Source organism: Fulmarus glacialis, unplaced genomic scaffold, assembly GCF_000690835.1.
Source record: "Fulmarus glacialis isolate BGI_N327 unplaced genomic scaffold, ASM69083v1 scaffold2044, whole genome shotgun sequence".
Taxonomy (NCBI): Eukaryota; Metazoa; Chordata; class Aves; order Procellariiformes; family Procellariidae; genus Fulmarus; species Fulmarus glacialis.
In genome coordinates, this window is record NW_009209728.1 from 7,148 (window position 1) to 34,362 (window position 27,215).

Here is a 27,215-nt window from a genome sequence, read left to right on the forward strand (position 1 = left end):
AAACTCCTGTTACGGAAAACGAAAATGTGTGCTTTTAAGAAATGATTCATTTGATCTATTTAGCTATCTGCTTTAGGGTGCAATTTGTTTTATCATAGACTGTTATCTGTGTTGACTGAATCTCCATTTATCGTGGAGACAGGAATGGTTGGCTGTCTGTGGACGGATGAGTCCCAGTGAAGATTACTTCAGCATTTATGTCTGTTAGCCTGATAATGCAGGGGAGTTTTTGCATTGATAGTATTATAACATTTTGTTGAAATGGGATGTTGAATCTTCATTTTCTAAAGAAAGAAGCTAATATGCACATTAAGGTAAGATGAACTAGACTGGTCTTACAAGTGATGTATAATCTAATGAAAGTTTTTGGAGAGGATGAATTGCTTAAAGAAAACCTAGTGTCTCTGAAACATGCTGTTTTTCTAAACAGATCTGTTAGAGATCTATTCATCCATCTTTTAGAGATGGTTGAATCACAGTACTGTTGTTAAGCCTCTTAATAGGATGCATGTGAAACTACAAAACGGCTTCTGCAGATCTCCGTTACAGAGGCTGTTTGCAGTATTTTGTGGGATAGGATATATGAGCTTCTATGGAAGGAAGGATCTGTTCTGAATCTATTTACTGGTAAATGTCTACATTGCATAAAATGAGTATCGGGGGCGTAGCTGAATTCTGGTATAGTTAGGGAAAACTGCATTTTTAAAACCATAATTAATCTACATGGATTAAATGCTGCTAATGGTTAGTAAGCTCGCCAGCTAGAAAACCCAAACTCTCTAGTCCTGAAAAATGAACTTATAAAGGACTTGAGATAATGTGAATTAAAAGAACGACAAGTTTTCTGTGATATAACTGTCTTTTCAGTGTTTTTCCTCAGGCTGTAGTTTGGCTTGCTGGCAAAGTATGGCTGGTTGAAGTTTTGATTGTCGTATGCTGCAGTTAGCAGCTCCTTCATTTGGTAAAAATGTTCAAGAGATCACATTATAAACTGGATCACTGAAATGATCTGTCATTAAAACTAACCCTGTTTTGGAGCTTGATGGTAGTAGATGTGTTAAATTTGGAAATTTTGGGTGATTCCATTTATAGCTAGCCCCAAAAGTTTTACTGATGTAACTAAGGAGACAACTGCAAAGAAAGTGTCACAAAGAGGCTTCAGCTCAAAATCTGGTAGCTTCTGAAACTGCACTTAGTTGATCCTTAAGTGCTTTCAAAATTCTGTTTTCTTATCCTAGAGAGAAACTGAAAAAAAGAAACTACCTCTCTGAAAAGTGTTGGTATAGCAACTGCGATCCTTTAGGTAGCATATTTAAATTGTAATCAAGGTTTGTATCTATATGCACTATGACAGTTTTGCATCCATTTGCTACTACTGAACAATTCTTGATTTTGGTATGTTCACTTCGAACTGTGTGAATCTAAGATCCTTGTGTTTAGCTGTGGGAGCTTCATCTCTGAAGATTTATTTTAAAACCACAGAATTAAAAGTTAGTTGGTCTGTTATTGTGGAGACTTTATGTTAAACTGTTAATAAATCTGCATTAATTGTATTTCGGCTAATGGGGCTGCAACGTTAGTAAGCGTAGTCTATCTTCCATTTCTATAAGCTTTTATCCTATTGATTACTGTCTGATGTATTTCTCCATGGCTTAAGCATAACTGATTTTTGCTGGAATTTTGTTGACAGGTTGATGTTTATGTGTATTCTGTCATTTAGAGATAAATCACTTGTTGAGTTTGTACAAAGATGGTTGAGAATGTGCCAAGTGAACAAAATAATTATGTATAAATCTTTCCTTACTGCTGAGTGTTGTAGTTACTTAAATTCAGACAAGTTACATTCTGTTACATCTGGCTGGGTTTGCTCTCTCCCTTTTGCTGTGCCAGGGATGGTACCTTCTTGAATTTAAGAAAGAAAAGCTAAGTTAAAATTGACTGAGGCTTTTTAACCTCCATCTTCCTTACCTCTTCCAGTTACAAAACTTTGGTTTTGCCATGCACTAAGAGTCTTGTGTGCAGGTGTTGTTTTTGAATCCAAGACTTAACAGAAAATCTCTCTTAAAACCGTGTTTCCCTTCAGAGAGTAAAGGTGTTTCATGATCTGGGCCAGATTTGTAGGATGTGATTAATTTGTGTGAATAGAGATGTAAATCTTGACGTTTGACTTAACATTCAAGAAAGAAATGGTCCGTAAAAACTTGAGCACTGGAGTTTGTGTTGTTGGTAACTTCAATTGCATAGGGAATGGCTGTCTGTTTTTTTTTTTTTGACATGACTTTTACATTTTTTTTAAAATTAAGGATTCTAAAACTGTTAAGTAGTTTAGCATAAGGTATTGACTATAGGATGCATTGTGGATAAAACAGATTTGTAAGGAGAGGTGATGTCCTAGTGACAGTTAAAAAAAGTTGTCTGTGCACTCTCTTTTAATTTTATTTCTTTAATCTAGAAGCAGTGAAGAGTCTGATTAGGGTGCTGTGGAGACAGCAGTTCTATAAGGCATGTTTGTGTGGGGTATTTTTTTGATTTTTAAATGCTTGCAGTCCTTTTATGATTGAGACTCTGGGGTCACACAACCATATGGGACACAGCTGATTAATATCTCCCCTACTGCTTTATACAGGTTAAGGTTAGGTGGTTTATGTGTGTACATGGACTATTTTTCATTAGCCTGCATAGGTCAGTATGATGGAACATTATACAACTATAGTAAAGCATTACATGAAAACATCATGTCAGTGCTCAGTAGTAGTCAAAAAAAATAAAGTCCTAAGAAAGTAGTAGAGAACAAACCAGAAAATGTGTAGAGAGAGGTGAGAAGAATGCTGAAGCCTGTGGCATAACCTCTGTAAAAGGAGTGACAGACTGGGACCTGAACAAGATTGAACTGAAGCTAGGAAGGAAAGAAGCTAAAACTGTGAGTTGCTTGAGGCAAGGTAAATAGAGTATGGTAGTTCTTGTTTTGGAACAGACGGTGAATGACAAGATGCACAAATTATCAGAAGGTTAAAAACAAACAAGAGGAAGTGGTTCTTCTCACAGCACATAGTTAAGCTATTAAAGTCCTTGTTGCAGGATGTTCTTGATACTAAAAATTCGCATGCTTTAATAAAGCACCTGCCCAGTTTCACAGGGAGGGGTAGAATCCATCAAGCATTCTTAAACACAAAGCCACTGCCCTCTGATGTAAAGAAGTTTTTGAATCCCTTAAAGATAAGGAGAGTTTCATTATTTATGGTTATGTTTGCCATTGTACTATGTTCTTCCCTGTGCATCCTCTAATGATTACTTACCAGGTAGGAGAGTGTTTGACGTGGGCATTTGGTTTACTGTAGCATGCTTTAATCTAGTTTTGTACTTTCTGGAATAAGGAGGGGATGGTATTACATGGTTAATCGGGAGCATTATGGGAAACTTTGTAAGATAAGCAGTATGCGATGTATTGGGAAGCAGATATGCCAACCCCAATTTTGATACTGTGGCAACTTCTAGTGAAGTGGAGTAGTTTTTGGAAGAGCATCTGAAGCATAGTGCTTAGTAGCAGAATGAAAGGGTACAGTAAGACAAAACCCAATGAAGTTTTTTAAAGCTTGATTATTATCTTTAAAGAAAAACAAAAACCAAAACCCCAATGTTTATATGATTGTTACACTTACCCTGTTCCTTGTCTAAGTTATGAGGTTTCAGAAGTTGATTGATTTCATTCAAATTTTGCAGGGGTGGAGGTTTCAAACTGAATTCCCACGGACTTTGTGGAAGTAGATAGCTGGATAGAGAAGAGGTTATACCATGGCTCCAGCTGAAAGAAGCAGTAAGGTGAGCTTGTTAAACATCAGAGAATCCTCATAGGACCCCCAACCTTGTAATTGAATCCATATGAAACTAGGTTCATTAGTTTCACTGCCTGTGAAATAACTTGTTTAGCAGGGAGTGTTTTTAATCTAATGCTTATGTTTCGACTTGAGAATAACTAATGTAAAGGGCTGTTTGTTTGCCAGCTTCCTTTTAAAAGATTTTCTTTTTGAAGTTCAGTTTTGAAACTGAAAATACATTCTAAAGAGCTATGTTTTCTGTATTTTATTGAGTTGGCAATAAGCCATCTAATTTTCATATTTCTAGTTACTTTGCACTCAAAGTGGGAGAAATAGCTTTTTGATAGGTACAGATTTTTATTTAAACCTCAATCTAAGTTAAAGATGCAGGAAAAGTTTTTGGGAGGTTTTGTGTGTGAAAAAAAAATGGTAATGGGACATAAGACCTTCAAAAACAGGTTTGAATATGAATGTTTTATAAGTTGGATCTTGTTTTCTTAAATGCCAAATTAACTGGTAAGCAGGAGTTCAGCACAAGTTAGCTGAACTCTTGAGTTCTCTCCTCTTCCTTCCCACTCTTCTTCCCCTTCTCCTGACTCATTCCCAGGACTGCTGAACATATGCAGCCTACATACAAACTTTTTATCACCAGTTTTTATAACTCCAGTCAAAATATTTAACAAGACATTTTATTTAGCACTAAGAGTACATCCAACCCAAATGTTTCACTTCAGCCTGTAAAGCTTTGTTCGTTTGTTGTAATTATGATATTGATTGATAATGCTCAAACTAATTAGAGTAACAAAATTAAGTCTTGTATGTCAGTCTGAGCTTTGCTAAACAGGAAGCTGTTAAAAAGGAGAAGGTAGAAGTCCAAAGTCATGCCATTAGAGCTGTTTCATGCTGCAACATGAAGGAATATGACAAAAAAAAAGATAAATCAAGCCTGTTCCTCTTGTCAATATTCTGTGCTACCCAGCTGATTTCTAATGTAGCCAGAAAAGTTACAGATTTCAGCTTTGCCAAATTTACCAGTCCTTATAACACTGATTTCTTCAAGTGTTGCTTGCAAGGTTTCTAACTCAAGAACATGAAGGCCACTGAGTTTCAGAGAAATTTTCATTATTGCATTGTTGAAATTCACTTTCTTCAAACATACTGATAATGTGATTTCAGAAATCTGTTGGTTACCACAGCATGGCTTATCAAACCCTTTGCAAAACCCCCTGAAGAATTTCATAAGTAATCTGTAATAATGTGCCAATGTTACTTTAGGAGAATTACAGGATAATAATTATGTTTATTTTTATACCAATATATAATCTTGTCTCTTTATTTTTAGGTATGTTTGGCAGTGACAATGGACTATTTATTTGCATCGGATACTCTTATATGAAAAAATCACGTTTCCAAAAAGCTTAAATATTCTTTCATCTTCTGAAACAGAATGGCAGGCTTCAAACGAGGATATGATGGAAAAATTGCAGGATTGTATGACTTGGATAAAACTTTGGGCAGAGGCCATTTTGCTGTGGTCAAACTTGCTCGGCATGTCTTTACAGGTGAAAAAGTAGCAGTAAAAGTAATTGACAAGACCAAACTGGACACTCTAGCCACTGGACATCTTTTTCAAGAAGTTAGGTGCATGAAACTAGTGCAGCATCCCAATATAGTACGGCTGTATGAAGTGATTGACACTCAGACTAAGCTTTATCTTATCTTAGAGCTAGGTGATGGAGGAGATATGTTTGATTACATCATGAAACATGAAGAAGGTCTGAATGAGGAACTGGCAAAGAAATATTTTGCTCAAATAGTTCATGCTATATCCTACTGCCATAAACTGCATGTAGTTCATAGAGACTTAAAACCAGAGAATGTGGTCTTCTTTGAAAAACAAGGACTTGTGAAATTGACTGATTTTGGCTTCAGCAACAAATTTCAGCCTGGAAAGAAGCTCACAACAAGCTGTGGATCTCTTGCATATTCTGCTCCTGAAATTCTACTTGGGGATGAATATGATGCACCAGCAGTGGGTATGTCCTCTTTGAATTCAACCAATATTCTAAACATAAGTACTATGATGTTGTACCACTGTTTTCTGTTTCAAGATAATGCCATATGTGGAAGCCAGCTAATTGGCAAGAAATTGTATTGTAACCTGGATGAGTTATGGATGAGTTAATGCTGGAGCAGCTCTGTTTGAAGGAGATACTCAAACATTCTCAAAAATGCTTAGAAGTTCTTTTTGTATGAAATGAGGCAATTGTATACATTGTAATTAACTTTTCTATTAATAATAATGTGAATGCAATGTGTATATTTGTACTTGCTTTGTTAAAGGACCCATCTCCTTTTCTGAAAAGTGCCTCGTTTTAATATATTTTTAACATCACAAACACATCTCCCAAGCCCCCAACCACCCAGTGATTTTCTTTGCTCAGTTTAGCCATATAAGAATGATGTAAGCCCAGGCTGCTCACATGTTCTGCTGCAAGGTGGTAGGAATCCATTTTTAATAAGTACTAACTTGGCTATCAAAGGAGGAGACAGAATATTAAGGAAGGCTTGAACTCCCTCTTCCCCTTCTCTGCCCTCTTCTTGTCTGAGAACTGAAAGTAGGGGGTGAGTTCCCAGTTGCTCCGAATTGTTTAAAAGGTAAGAGAAATAGTAATGTGTAAATTGGTCTTCATGTTTCTAGTTGGAAAGTGGAGTGTGCTAGGCAGACTACTACGGAAAATTCTCTTGCTCTCTGTTAGGTCTACTGCTATTAGAAGTAACTTAGAGGTTTTTTAAAATAGCTGTAAATGTTGATAGAGTCACTGAATAATGTCCTGTAGTCATACAGATTGTTGGTATCTGTTCGTTGAGGTAGAACTCACTTCAACAAATATAGATACATATAATTCCAAATGATGCTTCAAAAATAGCTTATTGTAGTCAACATGCCTCTTGTTCTTGTATGCCCAGTATCTGATACTTTTACTGTCGTAATAACACCCATTAGGACTCTCTACATGCCTGTGTGTGTGTTTTGCTATAATTATAGTAGTGGCTGTAGTGATGGTTTAAGACTGACTTGTCCAATTTTTTGCTAATTTACCTGAGGTAAATGATCAGCTGATTTTGTATGCTGACAAGGTATTCCTGCACACTAAACTAAAATTCTTGCATTATTTTTAATATAAATATTTTTTAGCTAGTAGATCTTATGGTCTAAGTGTGCTGTAATTAGGAATTTTAGATGTCTGTGCTGTTTGTGGTTTTGCAAATCCATGTTGATGCTACAGTGATGCTTGACAAAATGATTTCTATTTAGAGTCAAATGTTCTAGATGAGTTGGTTCTGGTTTTATTAGTGGCAAACTAGGGATCCTAACTCCTGAGTTCTTCTGTATTCTTCTATGTCTTTTTATTTTTAATTTCCTGAAGCATGAGTGTAACTGATGGAAAAGTACATTTGTTAAATGTTCTATACAGTGCTTCATGTGAATTACTTCTTGAAAAATGGGAGTAGCAGTCAAATTTTGGAGGATGAACAAAAAATGAAGTTTTGATATTGCTGCCCAACTGAAGATGCTTGGAAGAGAGAAGATGTATGGGGATTAATGGAGGGGGGGGAGCGGAGGGCATTAGAAGCATTATGACCAGGTGGTCCAAATTGAATTATGTAGTTAACAAAGCACACTTTGGACCTCTTAATGATAAATGTAAGAATGATGGCATCACATAAAATGTTTTAGAGGACTTTGTAAGCAATTGGATAGGTAAACTTCTGAATAGTACTAGAAGAAAATGGTTTAATGGATTCATAGAGAAGGATGCTAGTTAAGTTCTGTTTCTGAGAATATTTAAATAGACATCAGTGGTTAGTTTTTGCTTACTTATTCCCCAGTATACTGTCTCAGTTACTGGATACTAGAACTTCACCTATCATAGTTGACAGATTGCAGTGCTTATATTCTAACTTTTTTAGAGGCAGAGTTTTCATCACTTTGTAATACACTGCAAAATCTCTAAAGTATTGTCAGTACAATAGTTACAGAATAAAAATATCAAAACTTACTACGAGTTGCCAATAAGATAATGACCTTGAAGAGTCTGGATTTTTCTTTTCTAACTGTGGGTAAAAAGGTAAGATACACTATGTAGGGTTTCTAAATATGACTTCTTTGTGTACTTTAAATGCAAAGATTGAGGGGAAAAAAAAAAGAAAAAAAAATACTAGGGACTTTAAAGCCCTCCTTCCCCCTTTCCTCCAGATGGAGTCTTAAATGTAGAATATTAAAAGAATATATGTTTAAGAAATTTATCACTAACCATGTGATTATGCAACTGAGAAATCAGCTTGTGCAAACCTTTTTTTAACCTTTAAAGATAAACTTTCATGCTAAGATGAGGTCATACTTGTGGACTAGAAGTATGTATAAATTCGGAAGTAGACATTTTCAAAAGAAGAGAAACTACATCAGTTATGTTTTGATGCTAGTAATGTGCAAGGTGTGTATATATAGCCTGAAATAGTGGTGAAGTGCTGTGAACTCATTCAGCTATTGGCTGAATAGGGCTATTAATATTGCAAGAATAATGACTGACAATGGCAAGGATTTTTTGCCAGTTAGGATGAAATTACATTGTAGCTGAACCAATCTAAAAGCTAGTTGCTTATGAGAAAGGAGGTCATGCTTTCTCCACTGCAACTACATGGTCCTGCCCCTTTGTGAGCATCTGACCACTTGAAAACCAACTCGATTTACTAAAATGCCAAATTAAAAAGGATTGCCCTGATTATACTGTGTGCATGTTAAGGTACATTTGCATTCATTATATTTTAAAACCCCCACACCTGTTTTCATTTATCCAAAATAGTTTTTATATTCACAAAAACTTTTGCAAGAAAAATTGATCAAGGTATATGATGGGTTTTTTTGCCAAAGATCTTTGCCACAAACATGGCATTTCTGATGAATATTTCTTATGAATAATACTAGAATGAGCATATAAAGAAAAGACTTTCTAACATTCTCTTGCTACAAAGAGCTGAAATATTCAGGGCAAGTCTTTTATTAAGTTATATGCTTAATAATAAATATCATGGAAAAGCTTGCTTTATGAAAACGTAACTGTTTCAGCTAGTTTAGGGATTAATCTCTCCTTTGTGATGCTACTTAAAAGTTTTCACACTTGAAAAACGAGACTAGTTAATTTAGGTCTCTCATTTCCTTTTGTGTTTAAGGCTGTAGTTAAAATGATGCAAGAGGAATATTAGGCAACGATCCTATGTTCCCAGGGCTTTTAAAAAAGCTGAGCGAGTTAGATAATGAGAAGTTCTGTTCCTTGTAGTTTCCCATGTTTTTTTCACACTTAATTAAAATTTGTTTTAGTCAGGGGAAAGCGAGAGGACTGTTGCGCATAAAGTTCATTTTGTAAATCAAATGGACATATCATTGTAGATCAGGCAGAGTTCTGTCTAAGCAGTGGTGTAATCTAGCGAACTCCAGCAGCATTGGAAAGTGGGTAACTACAGATGAGAAAGAATAAAGCATGCTTCTGGTAATACTTCTGTTCTACCAGCATCAACAGAGTTTGGATCATTGAATAAATAGAAGTCACCTCTTTCCTAGGTGATAAAGTTTAATCAGTTTTTCAGATTAGTTGATTCTTTCAGAGGGGAGCAAGTTCTATTTTAACTGCTCGGCATCTCTACAAAGTATTAAGTGCTGTGTAGGCTACAGTAATTCTGGAAGAAATTGACACTTCAGATAGGTTTTTATTACTGTAGTCGGGTATTCTGTTTGATTTTGTAAATGCTTGGAAACATTTGAAGAGGAAATTCATGCTTTGGGGATGAGAAATGGGCAAATTCAGATTGTAAGATTGGGGTTGTCTATTTAGCACAGTTGAGCACAGGCCTCTAGAACGGTACTGTAATGCACAAATAACATGGTAGGTATCATCACAATTATTTAGCATTGCAGTGTGTCGTCACAGCAACACCAAGAGAATGGTGGCAAGATGTTCCTCATAAAAGACATAACTAACAAGAATATTATGGTTACTGTAGCTCAGTGCTATTCAACTGGCAGTTTGTACTCCAGATCCAACTTGCTGCCTTCTTGGAAGTTGCAGGGGCCAACCACTTGGATAACATTCATTACTTTAGTAGTTAGATGCTGGCTTTCTTGCACAACTCTGACCTTGGATATCTTCTGACAACATGGTAAGGTAATAATGGATGTATGTATTCATTATCTAGTCATATATTTTTGATTATTAAAGGAAACAGAGGATTTGCCATGCATACCTTTCCCTTTCCTGAGGTGATGATAATGCTTTTAGACCCACTTTGTCTCTGTTGGAACGATCCCGGATTCTTTTGTTTCATTTTTGCATCAAGCAAGGGCTTCTTACTTGCATATAGTGTTGCTGGAGTGTGTTTGGTCTTTCAAAGCTTCAGCCATGTTAACCTGGTGCTTGAGCGTAGCTAAGCAGTCCCGATGACCCTGATCTGGCCTGTGTGGAGCTAGTTTTGATGTTTCTGCATGTGTATAGCACTTCATTCACAAGCTGAATGTAAGCATTATGGCCAGTGGGTATCTACAGTAGCCTTTTACACTATAAAAATGCTGAATATGAGATTTGACAGACTTGATTTAAAAAAAAAAAGTGGTAAGATACTTGCAAACCATATACGGTGTTGAATCATTTATCATACCTGACAGCATTTTGGAGTTTCAATGTGCTCAAAATCAGATTACAGCCAAACTTGACAGAAATGAAAAGCAAAAATTCCTACAAAAGCTTTTCACTGATTGTTTTGTTTTGAAAATCTCCCTTTTGAATGTTGTATTGCAACACTTTAGAAGATTTACAGTTAGATAGGTATAGAATGAGCTTGAAGGTGTAAGGGTGCAGAAGGCTAAAAGAGTGTAATACTTAGCTGCTTCCAGCATAAGAGGGCTTCCCCATCCGTTTTGCTTGTGTCAGTGCAGAGCTGCCCCTTCTCATGTGCTGCACTGTTGCATGGCTGACCATTTGATGAACTGATTTTATCAGGTAACTTGACAGAAAACTGTTCACTTCTCTGCAGGCTTAACTTCTGCCAGGTTAGCAGAGCTGTTTGTTCCCTTAGCATTGAGTGGAAGAGTTGGTGCAAAGGAGCTGAAGGGAGCATGCAGCTTGGACTGGGTGAAGGTAGTAGGACCTGCCCCTCTTTTGTGTTAGCAAGTTTATGTTAGATCAACTCGGCCTAGCTCACTTCACCTCCATGTGAGAGAAGCTCATTTGATTGAAATTCATTGAGTATCATTGCCAGTGCATTTTTAGGAGAATTGTGTGCTCTACTTTTCCAGCTTCAAATGCTTTTTGAAGCAAAACGGAAGGAATTGATGCGAGTACTTTGTGTATTTCAGTGCTGATTTCTCCTCCTGTGTACTTGTCTCAGTTGGCCACACTTTTCTGCCTTCTCCCTGCTGTGCTGTGTATCTCACGCTACTGAAAAAACTGAGTCAAATTTGAAAAATTATCAGAAATGGTCTTTTTATACTTTTTAGAAGGGACGAATGTAAGGAATTGGTTGTAGAATACTTTTAGAAAGTTTCAGTCTTGAGGATATTCTTGTTATGTTAACAAAGAATGTATTTTTAAGTTTATTTTTAAGTTCTGTGGCAATTTGTATGCAGGTAGTAAAATTTATTTTTAATGAAAGGGGAGTCCAATTTTTATGTAGTATGCTATCCTTTGATTCTGCTTTTTTCCCTCAATCTAATTACTTTATTGACAAGAAAATACTTTTAATGCTTTAAATGATTGAGGGTGTTATGCTACAGGTATCGGAGCCTTGTATTCAGAAGTGAAGTTATGATGTGACAGAGCTGTAATGAAGGGTGGGAGTCTGTGGTCCTAATGACTGCTCAGTAAATTTGTGCTGGCTAATATTTATGAAGTATAATTTAAGTTCCATCCTGGATTACTTTATGCACAAGTTTTAATGCATTCACCAGTAAACTGCTGGGTAAAGCAAAGAATAATTTATCCAAGTGAAACTACAGAGGAGAAGCTGTCAAGATAATCTTCACTTAGTACCATATCAGCTAAACTGTAACTTAAGTATAGTGATGTTTCTTAGTCATCTTGCTGTGTTCATGGGAGAACTGTTTTCATAATATATCAAAATGCTGTTGGAGCAAGATTTCAGTATGATAAATACATCTTCACAGCCAGGAAGCTTCATTTTATGTATCTTGCAAGCAAATATTCAGATTACTTATGTTCAGCCCATGGCTGACTACTTTGGCAATACAGATCTGGCGGGATGTAAATCAATGGTGTACTACCGAGTTATAAACCAGATGCTCAAGTTTTGCATTCATGTGTAAAGCTGTACTAAGATGTTAATTTTTATAAATAAAGTACAAATTATATACTTTACAGCTAAAACCTTTAGGAAAAGATAGTCAATCAGAAATATGAAGGATTCTTAGATACTAGGAGCAAATTGTCTTTAGTATTTATATATAAAAAAAGACCAAAAACATTGCAGTGAAACATGTATATAAGTTGTATGTGCTGTATAGACTTTGACATGTCCAATGATTTTGATAACATGTTTTATACAGAGAAAAACTTCCTTCCACATTTAACTAATTAATCCCGGTTAATTATTTTCTGGAGTAGTGGTATTGGAAAGTCAGTTCATGCAGAAAATGTCGGTTTTGTTTGTGTTTTTAATGTAAATTCAGTAACTTCTGAAATGTGGTTAAACAACAGAAACCAAAGGAGAAAGAATGCATTTCTAAATGCAGAATTGATGAATCAGTAAAACAGACTATTTTGGAATAAAGGCAGTGGCATGTGTTCAGTAAGACCTTTCAATGGTGGTGTTTTCTGTTAAAATATCCTTACTGAAATTTGAGATGCAGTAGTTACCAAAAAATAAAGAACAACTATTTGTCTGTATTTTAATAGTTTTATGCAACCAGCAAAACCCATGGTAACTTGTCTTCAGGGAAAAATAAGTACTAGTTGCCAGATTGAAGGAAAATAAGAATCGCTTCCAAAGATAAGACTAGTTACTGATGATCATGTCTTAGTCAAATAAAATGACATATATAGAACAGACTGTTTCATGAGGCAGATAAGCTAATTATGAAAATAATTTGCTAAATGCCATTTGCTATTTATGCTCTTTTTTGGAGGGATAGGGGAAGGAAAAGATTTCTCCTAATTCTCTTGTCTGGTGTGTGTTCTAATAGTAATTTTAATTGGATTTGTAGTGCTTTAAAACAAGGAAAAAACCCAATTCTGCCTGTTAATTTTGAAAACGTTAGCATTGATTGCAGATGATCTCTTCCTCAGCCTTCTAAAAGGGAAAAATAAATCCCATTTTACAAAGAAAAAAAAAAAGCGGAATTAACAGATGGTGGCATTTCTGAAAACTAGAGAGGTCAGTACGCAAGTTTATTCAAAGCCTTTTTCATGAAAAGTTAAAGAATGGAAGAATAGTTCAATCAGCTAAAAATCGAGTATCTACAAAAAAGTAATCTTTGTTCTTTACTCATACTCTTCAAACTTTACAACTGGTCCGGTTTGAGCATCTTCCAGATTTGCCAGCAGTCTGTGCACACGGTAGTGTAAAAATACTTGTGATGCATAGAAATGCTGGAATTGTTGATGCGAAATTATTCTATGCTATCTTGTTATTGACCTTTTATACAAGGGATACAACTTTTTTAAGCTTTTTAGCTTATACGAGGGTGGAAATACTGTTCTTATTCTCCTTTTGAAGCACAAGTATATCAACAATATAACAGGCACCATACAAACAATTCAGTAGTATGATACCAGCTTTTATCCTTTTATACTGTAGTATGTAATTTTTCATCACTGTTTTTAATAGAAGTCTCATTTTCTGCAGTGTTTGAATTGTCGTATGAATTTTTACTCTTAAACTGTGTTTTGGTTCTTCAGATAATTCTGTGAAGCTATGCTATAAATTAGCCTATGCTGTGAACCAGATCTTAAATTTCAACTTGGAACAAGCATGTTTACCACTGTTATCCTCATGAGTTATCAGCCTATACCTACTTCTGAGCCCAGTGAAGGTTCCATCCCTAAATTCTAATCCAAATAAAGTAGTTCATGATGGGGTTTGGTGTCCAAGTTCAAAACAGCAGTCTTCAGATATTGCCCAGTTGCTGCCTAGCCCTGAACATGCCCAGAGTGCAGAGATGCTGATCATCTTTACATTAGATTTTTGTATTTAGATCTGCATAGAAGAACTTTATATTGAAGTGCTGATGTGTTGCGTCTCTTTCAAGGCTTGTTTTCAACAGGTTTCTATGGATTTGGCTTTCTTCTACAAATCTGCTCTGAAGAGGTTGTAGCAGCAGTGGTGATGACGTTCTCTTTAATGTCTTAAGATAGTGGTTAGAGTAATTGCCCATGATGCTGGAAATCGGGGGTCCGTTTCCGTCCTTCATTTATCCGGTCTGTTGATACCTCTGCAGTGGCAAAATAAACATGTAAACATTTCTGTCATCTCCATAAAAGTTGATTTGTTTTCTTTTTTGCTTATTAAGTGGCTTCTAGTGGAAGGTAATGGTTGTGTTCAGCTGTTACAGTAAACATTCCAATGAGAAATGTATAAAACCTGACTAAATTTACTCAATATTACAAATCACTTCTGAAGAAGCAGATTTTCTGTAGAAAGATCTGTCTTACCAACTGAGCAATATACTCTGTGTAAACTGTTAAGCAGTTCTACATTTAAGTTAGGAGGAAAAAAAATCTTTTTCCCATGAAGGTCTGAAATAAACTACTTTAATAAACGGACTCAATTTACTTATGTAGTGAAATGCGAATGTGTCTATTCCAAAACAAGTATGGATTTTTAGCTGCTTAAAATCACAAATTCACATAGCATATATAAAGTGTGACAAGTGTCTGACTTCTGAGGAATGGTAGATATGGTATAAGGTTCTTCTGCGTCACATAAATTGTAGCTTTCTGAAGTCCGTAGTGCTTATTTTAGGAGTAAATCAGGAACTTTAGAAAGCAATAAATGGCTAATGAAATGGTGAAGCCCAGCTCAGTCGTTAAGCAGATGAGTATGGATATCCTTTGTGCAGCGTACAAACTGGAACATAACAGATGTTTGACTACCCTGTGTTTGAGACAGGCATAGCATAGGCAGCTAATGATGTAGTTTGGTTTCTATGGCAGTGACTTCATGTTATGTAAGGAAGTTGCATATACACAGCCCTGGTTGTCATGGTTCTGGGAATCCTGCTTGAACAGTCCTTTCCTGATCAACATTATTTAATGGCTTTAAAAAACAATAAAATACTCTCTACTGCAGCTAGCTAGCTAGTGCTTTTAAAAGTCCTAATCTCTCTTACTTTATTCTTATAGCAACGGCAGTTTCAAGTTACTAGTACCCAATTTAAAGGCTAAATTGCATCTTGAGATCTGTGCTTTTGAGAGACCTTGATTTTGGCCGCTGCAGTATACAAGTGTGCCTTCCTTCACTATACTCATTTAAAGGTTATATACAGGTTATAAGCATGCTAAATGCATGCAGCATGTCAGGCCTAAATTGTGCTTTTCCATCAATTTTCTGCAGAGAGCAAATTAGATGACCCTTGAAGGGGAGGAGAGGAGAAGTAAGCAGTTTCCATAAAGCCTTCAACTGCTAATTACTAAGAGTAGTAAAAAACTTGAAATTGTGAAAAATAAATTATTGTTTAAATCTGCTTTTCTAAAAATGGGTCTCTATAACCCTTTTCTTCCCTCTGTTCCTTCAGTTAAGAGTCTCAAATCTAGAATTTGCACTGGCACCTGTGTTCTGAGTTGTGATAAGGGAGTATAGCTGCAAATGTACGCTGACTCATTGGCCCAAGCCAAGGAGTTTTGCGTACAAAACCTGCTCCTTTATCTGGTTAAACTATCTAGTAGTAAATTTATTACATCTAAAGGTTTTGTCTAAAACCTGATTTTTTTTTTGAGTGTTAACATAGCACCGTAGCTAATATGTTATCTTAAAATGATATGCCAGGGGTGTGAAGGTGGAGGCGAGGCAGATCTCTTCACAGGGTTCTTTACTGTGTATACGGTATGTCAAACCGTATTTGCATTGAACTGAAGGTGAGATTTTTTTTTTAATGGCACAGCCCATTTAACAGGTCTCAAAAAAGCAGTCTTGCTCTGCATTCAGATCCTGTCCATATAGTTCTGCGCTCTCCTTTGTTTTTTTTTTTTTTTGACTCTGGTGCTTGTGCAACCTGTTAGTGAACCAGTGCCATTCAGTGAATGGGTAAAAATGTAAGTAGATGTTGTCGTCTTTGCTTTTAAATGCATATCTACAGCTTCTAATAATGTGTGAAAGCAGGAAACTCTCTCAGCTAGGATTTATCCCCTGAGTCGACATAAGGTATATCAAGTTAAGAACATACTATAAGGTCTGCCTTCACTAAAAAAAAAAAAGTATGATTTCGCAAGTGTGTGGAGATCTAAAGAAAAACTTCTATTCCTTTAAACTTCGAGTTATTTTTCTTCCCCTTTTCCCCAGTTATTAGCTGGTCTAATAAGAGATGCTACTTCTTTCTAGAAGCCTTGCTTTGATGAGATGTCAGGCTCTTATTTCATTGCTGCTCCAACATCTTTCTAATCTGCTCACACAACTGTTTTGTCAAAGTTGATGCTTTTGACCAAATCAGAGCACTAGATCTTGACTGAGGCTTTCACTCAGTTTGGGTGAACCCCCCTTTTGTAATAGGGTAAGAATGCTCTGGGATTTAGAAATGAAAGATCAAGGTGCCGTTGTCTGTTCTGCTATTCCCCCTTTGCTACACCTAGTATGTGAGCAGAAATTGGCAATACCAGGGTACAGCACAAGAATGGGCAGCATGAACTGACCAAGTATTGATCAAAGCACTTGATCAGTTGGGTGCAAACGGTCTCCATCTTCTTTAGGTTCCTTGGGATCCGGAGGACAGATGAGTTTTCTCTTTATTAATAGGAAAGAATAATAGAGCAGTGCTGATTATGGCAGCACAAAACAGTATGGTAACGAATGTTCCAGTGTGTGGCTTTGGGTATTGTTTGGGGAAATACTAAGATTTGGTAAATAAGCATTGTAACAAAATAATCTTGGATTTTCCTTTACTGATTTCTCAAAGACAGCCGTGCTTAAAGATCTTGAATTTTGCCCCTCTCAGCCAGATGGCACTATTCTGGAAACCAAGAATTTTCCAAAATGTACCGTGGTTATTACATTAAATGAGCAACCAAAAATTGTATATTTAAAGAGAAGAAGGCATTTTCATTTCTTCCAATCTTTTTTGCAGTATATTTTCTGAATTTTACTGAAAAATATGCAGCTATGGATCTCCAGTAGAGAAAAGTGGAAAGTGCAGATGCAAGATTGATTTTTGCATGTATAGAATGGCTTAAAACTAATAAATCAGGTACAAACATTAGCATTTCTTATATATGTACCGTATAGTCATTTAACTGTTGATCTTTTAAATCTTTCAAAATGATATGTGGGTATTAACTCATTATTTTGGAATATCTGCTTTGAAGATTTCAGATTCTAAACCTTGGATTTCAAGTTATGCTGAAGTCTAGCAAGCCAACATGTTTAAACTTACTTGCATGTTGGGAGTGTAGGTCACCTATTTAAATTTAGAAGAAATATTTACAAATAAGTAAAACTTTTAACCCTCGAGTTTATGGATCCTTTTTACAAAGAGGAGATGATTTCCCCTTTTTGGTAGTGTTAGTTACCTATGTCAAGCTATAAGTGGCTTCAAAACATGCAAAATAAAAACTTTACAATGCAAAACCTGCAGGAATTTCTGTTTTCCTGGAAACTTAATTGTAGAGAGAGCTGCCAGTAAAAATCGATTTTTTTGTTTCATCCAGCATTGTGTGTGTCTTAGAAAAAGTGCCAATGTGAAATTTTGTGGTAGGTGGGGAAGGGCAAGATACTGTTGCTACTGTTCTTATTTTGGTTATGATTGCACACAATGTTGTCTGAATAATTGTGGTAGTTTGAAATATCAGTGAATAATGCACTTCTTATATACCAGTTCCATTTTTCCATTGTTCTTGCAGGGTTTATATATTTCAAATGAAGTTACTTTGAAAATTTTGTTTAATGTTTCCTGTTTTCTGTCAGCTTTTTTTACCACTTCCTTCACACTTACCATCCTTTACACTGTGTTTGGTGTGAGGTGTGAAAAATAATTGTTTTATAGCTGAGTTGAGACAACCTTGTGCTTGTTTAAATGGAGCATTCAAGTTCTGTGTGTTCACAATGTTATTTTAGTTCTTACTGTGCTGTGTCATGCTTTCATTTTCTCAAATAAACACCTACGGTGCGCTGCTTCTGATGGGCAAAAGGAAGTATAGTTTTCCTGTTGGTACTGCATACTCCAATGAGGTGCCTCTGAAGATCATCTGTTGTAATCCCCCTGGTCAAGCAGCAACACCTAGAGTCAGTTGCCCAGGACTGTGTCCAGATGGCTTTTGAGTATCTCCAAGGATGGAGACTCCACAACCTCCCTGGGCAACCTGTGCCAGTGCTTGGTCACCCTCACAGTGGAAGTGTTTCCTGATGTTCTGGGGGAACTTCCTGTGTTTCAGTTTGTGCCCATCACCTCTGGTCCTGTCACTGGGCACCACCTGGCTTCATCCTCTTTGCACCCTCCCTTCAGGTATTGATATGCATTGATAAGATCCCCCCCAAACCTTCTGTTCTCTAGGCTGCACAGTCCCAGCACTCTCAGCCTTTCCTCATAGGGGAGGTGCTCCAGTCCCTTCTGGGGGAACTTTCTGTGTTTCAGTTTGTGCCCATCACCTCTGGTCCTGTCACTGGGCACCACCTGGCTTCATCCTCTTTGCACCCTCCCTTCAGGTATTGATATGCATTGATAAGATCCCCCCCAAACCTTCTGTTCTCTAGGCTGCACAGTCCCAGCACTCTCAGCCTTTCCTCATAGGGGAGGTGCTCCAGTCCCTTCATCATCCTCATGGCCCTTCATTGGACAATCCAGTAGGTCCATGTCTCTCTTGTACTGGGGAGCCCAGAACTGGACACAGTACTCAGGTGTGGCCTCACCAGAGCTGAGCAGAGGTGAAGGGTCACCTCCCTTGACCTGCTGGCAACACCCCTCCTAATTATTGTGATTCACAATTATGGTGATTCATTAAGTGTTCATCTTTTCTTTTTTTTTAATACAAACACCCATAGAGTGTTGCTTGAAATACTGGATGGCAAAACATAGGAGTGAGCTTGGCCATCACACTACTTTTCCAGTCAAAAAAAAGCATCAAAAACTTCTGTAAACACCTGTGACCCAAGATCTGTAAGGCTGATCTTGTCACTTGTATGTAGGACAAAAGCTCCTAGAAGATTCACTAGGTAAGTTTTGTTACTTTTTGGAGGGTGCACAAAAACTGTGAGTCTTTACTTTTTGTTAGATGTGGCTGTAGCAACATGTACATTTTCCGTTGTGCCTTTACCTTTAATAAGGTGGCAACTTGCAGTTGACCAGAAAGAGAGCCTTCTTAAAGATGTTGCATCATTCATCAGGTTGGTTGGTTGGTTTGTTTTAGTTGCACATGAAGTTGCAAACAAGCGATTGGGTCTAGTTAAACCATAGCACAGAGAATAGACTAGGGAGCAACCCCTTGATTTGCGAGTCTGCGTATGAAAGGTCAAGACAGAACTCTTAAATGTGTCCTCTTAATACACCTACATCCAAACACTTGGCTCTGCTTCCATAAATGAGGAGAGACTTGCTATAATATGATCCTGGAGGGCTTGTGAAGATGATCCAAAGATTACATCTGTCATGTGACATAAGGTCTGCACTAAGTCTTCCAGTGATTCTTCTGTTTTCAGTCTTCATATGTAGATTAGACTAACTTAGGTACGCTATTTTCTTGCTTCCTAGTTATTAGTATACTTTTAAGTCTACTTGGGCTGCTCAGCTGTGTCCTTGACACTCTGAGCTGAGTCATTTCAGTAGCCATGACTGCAGATGCAATGAAGTTGTTCTTCAGCCACAACTATAAAAATATGGTGAGAATAAAAGCCATGTAATTGTTTCTGTCCACTGTTACTTCTTGGCCACATCAGAATAAGTGTCTGCTATGCTGTCAGGCTAACAAAATACACGTTTGTCGGAAAAGCGCAATAGTAAGCTTTGACTGTAGTATGTAAGAACAAGGTATAGTTGTTGCTACCCTAGTGCTCTTCACTGAGAGCGTAAGAATATCTGGATAATACCACAAGGTCAAAAAGTTTTAAGCACCATTTTTAGTTTCTAACAAAACTTTTTTCTGCATACACATGATGCCTTTTTAGTAACACAAAGTGCATGATACAATGAAACACAGTAGCAGTTCAATGCACGATTGATATTTTACTGTTAACAAGCGTTTGTTTTCTATTTTTTCATGCAGTTGTTTTAAAAAAAAAAAAAGAAAAAACTTCTTTCGTTTCACCATTTGCAGCTCTTATGTGGAAAGACCTGTGGATATAGAGTGCAAAATATAGTAACCAGTGAAAGAAAAATATACAAAATTTTCCATTATGTGCTGGCTAATCAGTAATTACTGTTTTATTTGTCAAAACGTATAGGTTGATATCTAACTGGACATGGTGTTATAGCAAACAATATTTTTTTTTGGCATTTAGAGGATCAGTTGGATTCTGCTTCTGAAAAGATTTTTTTTTTTTATTCTTTTTATAAAGTAAATGTAATACAAGTTTATCTAAATAACTTTTTGAAAAATAAACAGTATCTGTCATCACAAATCCTTCCAAACTGAAATACAGAAAAGTGTATGTATATCCAAGAAAAGAAGCCATGTGTGTAAAATAGAAAATTGATTAGGAAGACTACCTTCTAAAAGAAAATACTTGAGGATGTTCAGTATCTACTCAGTGCAGTTGAAACTTCAAGGTCTGCTAGTTTCCTGTATATGATGATTTCATGGAACTTTAATTGTTGTCTTACTGTGATTGCTGTCCTTTTCTCAGGACTGCCTTATTGGTTTAAGCTTGGTTTCTTAGAATATTGTGGTTTTCCTTCTGTTTAAACTTTTTATATGCTTATTTTTAACTTACAGTTTAATTACATTGTTCCCCTCCCCAATGTTTTTCTTTTGGCTTAAATTTAGCCAATGTATATTGCCTTACTATAGCAAACATAATTTGTCTGTAATTACGAATAGTATGCGGACTCTTCTAAAATACTTCATGCTGAAAGGAGACATGAAGCATTCTCTTCTATTTTATTGGGTGGGAGTATTAAACAGAATACTGGGATAGATCATGTCACAAAATAGATCTTAGGCAAAGTTAGAAATTGAGGAAGGACATTGATATCCAAAAGATGACTGTGCATAGAAATGCATAAAATTCACATGTTTTATGTGCTTGCAAAAATGAGTTCTCGTAATCTGTTGTGTGGTGGGAGATAGATAATGCACCAAAACTTTTTGGCCACTTTCAAACTAAGCAGTAGGAGAAAGGCATAAGTAGTTTTACAAAATTAAAGGTGTACCTCTTGGGTGAAACTACCTGTCTGTCTTGTGAGGCTTTTTAAAATCCTATATTCCAGAATGTTCAGCTTTCTGGCATCAGGCTATCGAAGTATTAAAGCATTTGTTGAATCTTAGGCATGTGAATAGTCACGTTGAATTTGCAGGTATACATGATATGGTGTACCAGCCTCAAAATGCTCAGTACCTATAGGATTGAGGCCCTAGTAAGCATAACAGAAATCAAATAATTGTGTGAGTTAATAGCATACACTTACTACAAATTAGAGCTCTAAAGAAAATTACCATGTAGTTTCTCTTCCTCTGTCAGCTAAACCATATGAAGAATGGGTTGTAACTAGCAAAATGAGTAATTGTTCTAGGGATGAATGTGTGTGATTTACATTATTAAATAAAATTGTAGCCATCCCTCAGTGTTAAATGCATGTCAAGTATTTTGAGTAGGCCACGGAAAGCAAGATGCAGTTGGGTAGGTAACTTAGCGTGGTTCCCTCTTGCAAGCCCTTCCAGGACAGGGCTGCCAGCTGCTCTCCCCTTTGCCTGTTCATTTCTCTCACTTCAGCTGTTTGGTTGGTTTTACTGGGTACAGATCTCTGAAATGCTAGGATGTAAGACTCCAAATTGCCATTGAAATTTCCAGAGCATGGAGTTGTAGCTGGAGTTTAAGAGCATGGCCTTTTCTCTAAGCATATATTGGAGTTACTTGTTTATTTTTGGGCAATATGATATATTTCTCAATATTTAAGCTTCCTGTATTGAATGCAGTGAGACTTGTGAAATATTTTCTTCGAGGCAAACTCTTAATAAAGATTTGAACTAAATATTAGCTTTTACAGTAAGTAGATACCAACTAAAGAGCTTCATGCCCAGAAGTGCTTCTTTTTCATCTTTTGGTATGTCATTTCATTAGGGAACAAGACAGTTGTTAAATGTTTTTTATTTCACAAAAGCAGGAATTAGAAGGAAACAAGACGACTCCCAGAGTGTAGTAGAGATCACTGTTAATTATGTTACGTTTGATGGATATTTAAAAAAAAAAAACACCTCACACTTTGTAATATGATTGGTATAAGAACATAGTTTTACCTAAATGATTTAATTTATTATTTACCATTAGAAGTGGCAAAGAATTTTTTATAGCAACACTACTGAAGGAAAAACATATCTAGTTCACTTTCATTAAAATAAATGACTTTCTTTGTAATTTCTTGCTTCATAGAGTAACATGTAAACAATACTGAGAACGGTTTATGCTAGTCCTTCAAAAAGGAACATGCTTTGAATACAAGTATCTTTAATGATCTGTGCCTACCTGTGAAGAAAAGGGTAATGAATTCACCTCTGAGTGACCAGATTATCTTCAGCTTTATCTAACACTTTGCTGTCAAAGATGTTATACATCTCAAACTGTTATGCATCCCTGAAGTAGTGAATTCTGATTTTTTTTTTCCCCCCTCTAAAACTGTAAAAGCTGTCAAACAATGGAAGTACTGTATTTTGTACTTCAGTGGAATTGCAAATTCCATAAGTAATGCTTATAATCGAGAGTGCAGTAATCACCCCAGTATGCATCTCAATGATATTTCACCGTTTTGATGGTAATTATGTCTGTTTCCTCAACAGTTATTTTAAAATATGTACTATGTATTTACAGATATATGGAGTTTGGGGGTCATCCTCTTCATGTTGGTTTGTGGACAACCACCATTTCAAGAAGCAAATGACAGTGAAACTCTGACTATGATAATGGACTGCAAATACACAGTGCCACCTCATGTGTCCAAAGAATGTAAAGAGTAAGTAGAGTACTAAAGAATTTGGAAGCATTCGTAGAAGTGGATTCTCATTACCTTCGGGAGTTCCCCATACCATATTATCAGCGTGTGGAATATTCCTTGCCTGTTAATAAGATATTATGCCTACTGCTTTTGCTTAGTTGTTAGTATTTTTTCACATCGATTGAGTAGTTTCTTGGGCACCAGTATTGCATTTTTTTAATTCTTTGTGTCTCTTCTTACTAAAGGTTAATCCCGTGATGTTTTTTGCCAATAGGTTTTTCCCACATTTGTGTAAAACTTAATTTTGATTTTACACAACGTATCTTTCTTTTGTGTCTCAGTTGTCATGCATTTTATAAATGATTGAAAAAGCTGTTCACCCTAACTGGCTTTGGCCACCACTCTTGCTGGACAAATTACAAGGTGTTGCTGAGAGTTGTTTTGTGGCAGGGGTTATAAAGGTAATGATTCCTATAGATTTCTGTTCACAATACAAGTTGTCAAAACCCAAGGATATCACACCAAGTTTTGCTCATCTCCTACTGAAATAGCAACTCCAAATCAACATTCTAGGCAATCAAGGGAGAGAAATTATTCTGTCTGCAAATACCATATGCCACTTGGGAATCATGACTCATTTTGATGTGTTGTTTTTCTGCAGTGTCCACTGCAGCTTTTTTTTTGATGTGTTCCAATATTTCCCGTATTTCCCTATTGGTTAATGATCTATTCAGTCCTTTTAAGTTATATCCCTGCTGCATTAGGTGAACTATTTTACAATGTTTGGCTGGGTTCTTGAATCTGTAATGGAGTATCTTTTCATTTTCAATATGAAAGTCCAGATGCCTTTATAAATGCTTGAAAAATGTATTTGGTCCAGTCAAAAAAAACTAGAGCAGCATCTAGGATTCTGTTATTTGACACAGAATGAAATTTGTAACAGCTGTGGTCATAATGACCATTCCTCTCTTCACCTGTCATCTGTGTGGTCCAGGAATCTAATGCATAACATGATGCCATAGCTGGTTTTCATGTCTTGTCATTAGTGTCTAGCATTTCCAGTAACATGGAAAAGCTGCTATCAATGCTTGCAATAGCTTGAAGAGGTTTAGATACAGGAAAGGGTTTAAAATACAATACAGGAAGAGGTTTAAAAGAGAGCTCTTATCAGTGAATTCTGTCGAACAAATCTCTTGAGATGCTGCATGCTGTGCTGCGGCCAGGAAACTTATTTTTGCAGCCTTTTGCTTAATATGTTGGCTAACACTAATTTGCTTAAAGGCCCAAGTAGATCTGCTTTCTTATCAACAATGTATGATCAGTTACCCAAGTCCTCTATAGGTTAGGTTTTCTTAGGGAAAAGACCCTGGGAATGTTTAAATTTCCTGCTTGGTGTGAAAGCATTCTTGGTGGTTTGGGATGCATAAGCAAGCTTAAAGCAGGAGGCATGTGTGGTATATTTGTGTGGTTTTATTACAGGTGTAGTTTAAAAAAAGTCAAATGAAGTATATAGTTTGTTCCCTTTCTGTCATAGTATTAACAAAAGCAAAGAAAATAAAGGCTCCCATGTCCCACCCCGCCTTTCCTTTTGGTAAAGGCAGAGACCACAGCTACTAAGTATACATGTGACATTCTTTTTTTACAGTAGAGTTTTAAGAAGTCTGAATTAACCTCTATTTTCAATTCCATACATCATCTCACACTAAAAAAAAATGAAATAATCTTTAAAAAAATTGTGATTACCTTTGTGATTTGTGTGGCCCTGCAGTTTGAAGTTGCATGGTAGAGTATAGTTAGTGGAATAAAAAGCATTATGTGAGAACTGCAGAACTTTAATTCCACATGTTGGAGCAAAGTTTTATTGAAACCTTGGCACCAAAACTGTATATCCATGTTCTGTTTGTTGTACAAAGCCAAAAGTACCTCCCCCAAGAATTTTTCATGTATAGTAAGTGAACAGAGATGTGCTGTGCTAATCAAGTCTTCTTTCTCTGTTTATTTGGGGAATTTATGCACTTCCTTTCCAGCACTTGTAAACACTCAGTATCAACCCATTAGTAGGTTTGTCACTTCATCATCCCAGATAGTGTTGTGTTTTGTTTTGTTTTGTTTTCCTCTATGGATAGAACAGATCACTTTTCTTTCAGGGATACTGAAGAATCAAATGTCTGATAGCTACTTCAGAATAAAAAATTTCTACTTATCTTGCCACTCCATATTCTCGTTGACAGCAGCAATAATAGAAAGTTATATTTCTATTACTTTACAGACCACCCTGTAGGCCATCTATGACAGTTGCCCTGTAAGACCTATTAAAAACAAACCAGAAAAATCAGGTTAAGAATCTAAACATAGTAAATGAAAACTGCAGTATTTATGATATCTATAATTTTTAATAAGTAAATTGTTTGTTTCAGTTCAGTATTTGGAATGTCTAAGAATTTCCCATTACATTGTTTACTGTAAAGACTTCTAAAGATCTATGTGGACCAACAGCAGAAAATTTTTTCCTAATGTTGCTCTTACAATGGCTGCTTTTTAAACATGTGAGTGCGTTTTCTTTAGATTTATTTTTTATTCGCAGTCTAATTACACGGATGTTGCAGAGAGACCCGAAGCGAAGGGCATCTTTGGAAGAGATTGAAAACCATGCATGGCTCCAAGGAGTTGACCCATCTCCTGCAACAAAGTACAATATTCCTCTTGTGTCTTATAAAAATCTGTCTGAAGAGGAACACAACAGCATAATACAACGCATGGTTCTCGGTGATATTGCAGACCGAGATACAATAGTAGAGTAAGTTGTCAGTTTTCTATATGCAGTTTGTTTTGTGCACTTGTCATTTTTAATTAAAGAATGTCATGAGAACCTGAGTAGTTCAGTGTTTAAATATGAAGCCATTCAGTTAACAAACAAAATATTACAAACTTGCTCTGTGATAGGATATTCTAGGATGAGAAATACTTAAGTAGACGCAACCTTAGGAAAAACTTCAAGAAAATGGGTTGGAACAGTGTTTGATTCCTGAGGTAGTTTGCCATCTTGAGTAAACGTTAACTGCTTTGAAATCCATGCTTTTACTTGTGCTTCGTATCTCATGCATATTTGGAGGTGATAAAATTCTGGCATTTTTCCCTTAGTACGTTTCCAGTATACCTGAATCTTTGTTAATTTAAAATACTATTCCTTTTATCTATATAATGCAAAATAGTAATTGTCACTGAGTGAGCTTGCTAGAAAGCTATGTAGTTTTTTCTAATAGATTAAAAAACCCAAATTTCTAAGATATTCCCAAAATCGAAAGAGGACTTAAAATTTTTTATATTTGTTTGTGTTTAAGCCCTAGAAACTGTTACTATCTTACCATTTGGGGGCAGGCAGGGGGGAGGGGGAAGGGAGAGCAGCAGTCTGGCTTCTTAAGCTTGTAGCTGCATAACAGTGGCAGCCTTTCTGTTACAATGTCTGAATGATGCTTATTGGCTTATGCATTTAATTTTACTGAAACTTAATGTGACAGCCCTGAAATAATGAAGGTTTTTCCTCCAGTTGTTGCATAAACAAATATTTGTACTTCGTGGTTGTATGTGCCAGTGGGAAAGCCCACCATTGGTGTATAATATTAATGAAATACAATTTTATCATTTAAAGAATGTTCAATAAAGGAAGAATTACTTAATTTTTTGGATGATATTCTAAAGATACCCTCATCCAACTCTAGTTGAAATTACTAGACTTGTTGGCTCTTTATTTTTAATAAAGCCAAGACATGCTTGTCAAAACATCAAAAATACACAGTTCTGTTTTCAGGCGCTCTTCCAGCTATGAGAAGTATAGCAAGGTGTGAGGTGCATGTCCAGTTCTCTAAAAAACATTGATGTATAGTTTATTTCATGTTTTGTACTTTCCTTAGGGCATTGGAAACTAACAAATACAATCACATCACTGCTACTTACTTCTTGCTAGCTGAAAGGATTCTGCGAGAAAAACAAGAGAAAGAAATTCAGACCAGATCTGCAAGCCCTAGCAACATCAAAGCTCAGTTCAG

The 27,215-nt window shown here is 36.3% G+C and overlaps 1 protein-coding gene across 1 annotated transcript; it reads left to right on the top strand.

The window, feature by feature from the left end:
• Positions 1–3,720: 3,720 nt before the first annotated feature.
• LOC104076146 (SNF-related serine/threonine-protein kinase) lies at positions 3,721–27,215 on the top strand (the record flags this gene model as incomplete). Its single annotated transcript, XM_009576909.1, has 5 exons — positions 3,721–3,819; positions 5,158–5,851; positions 23,046–23,187; positions 25,754–25,966; positions 27,081–27,215. Coding segments are annotated over exons 2-5 (1,079 nt in total), but the record flags the coding sequence as incomplete, so codon positions are not given.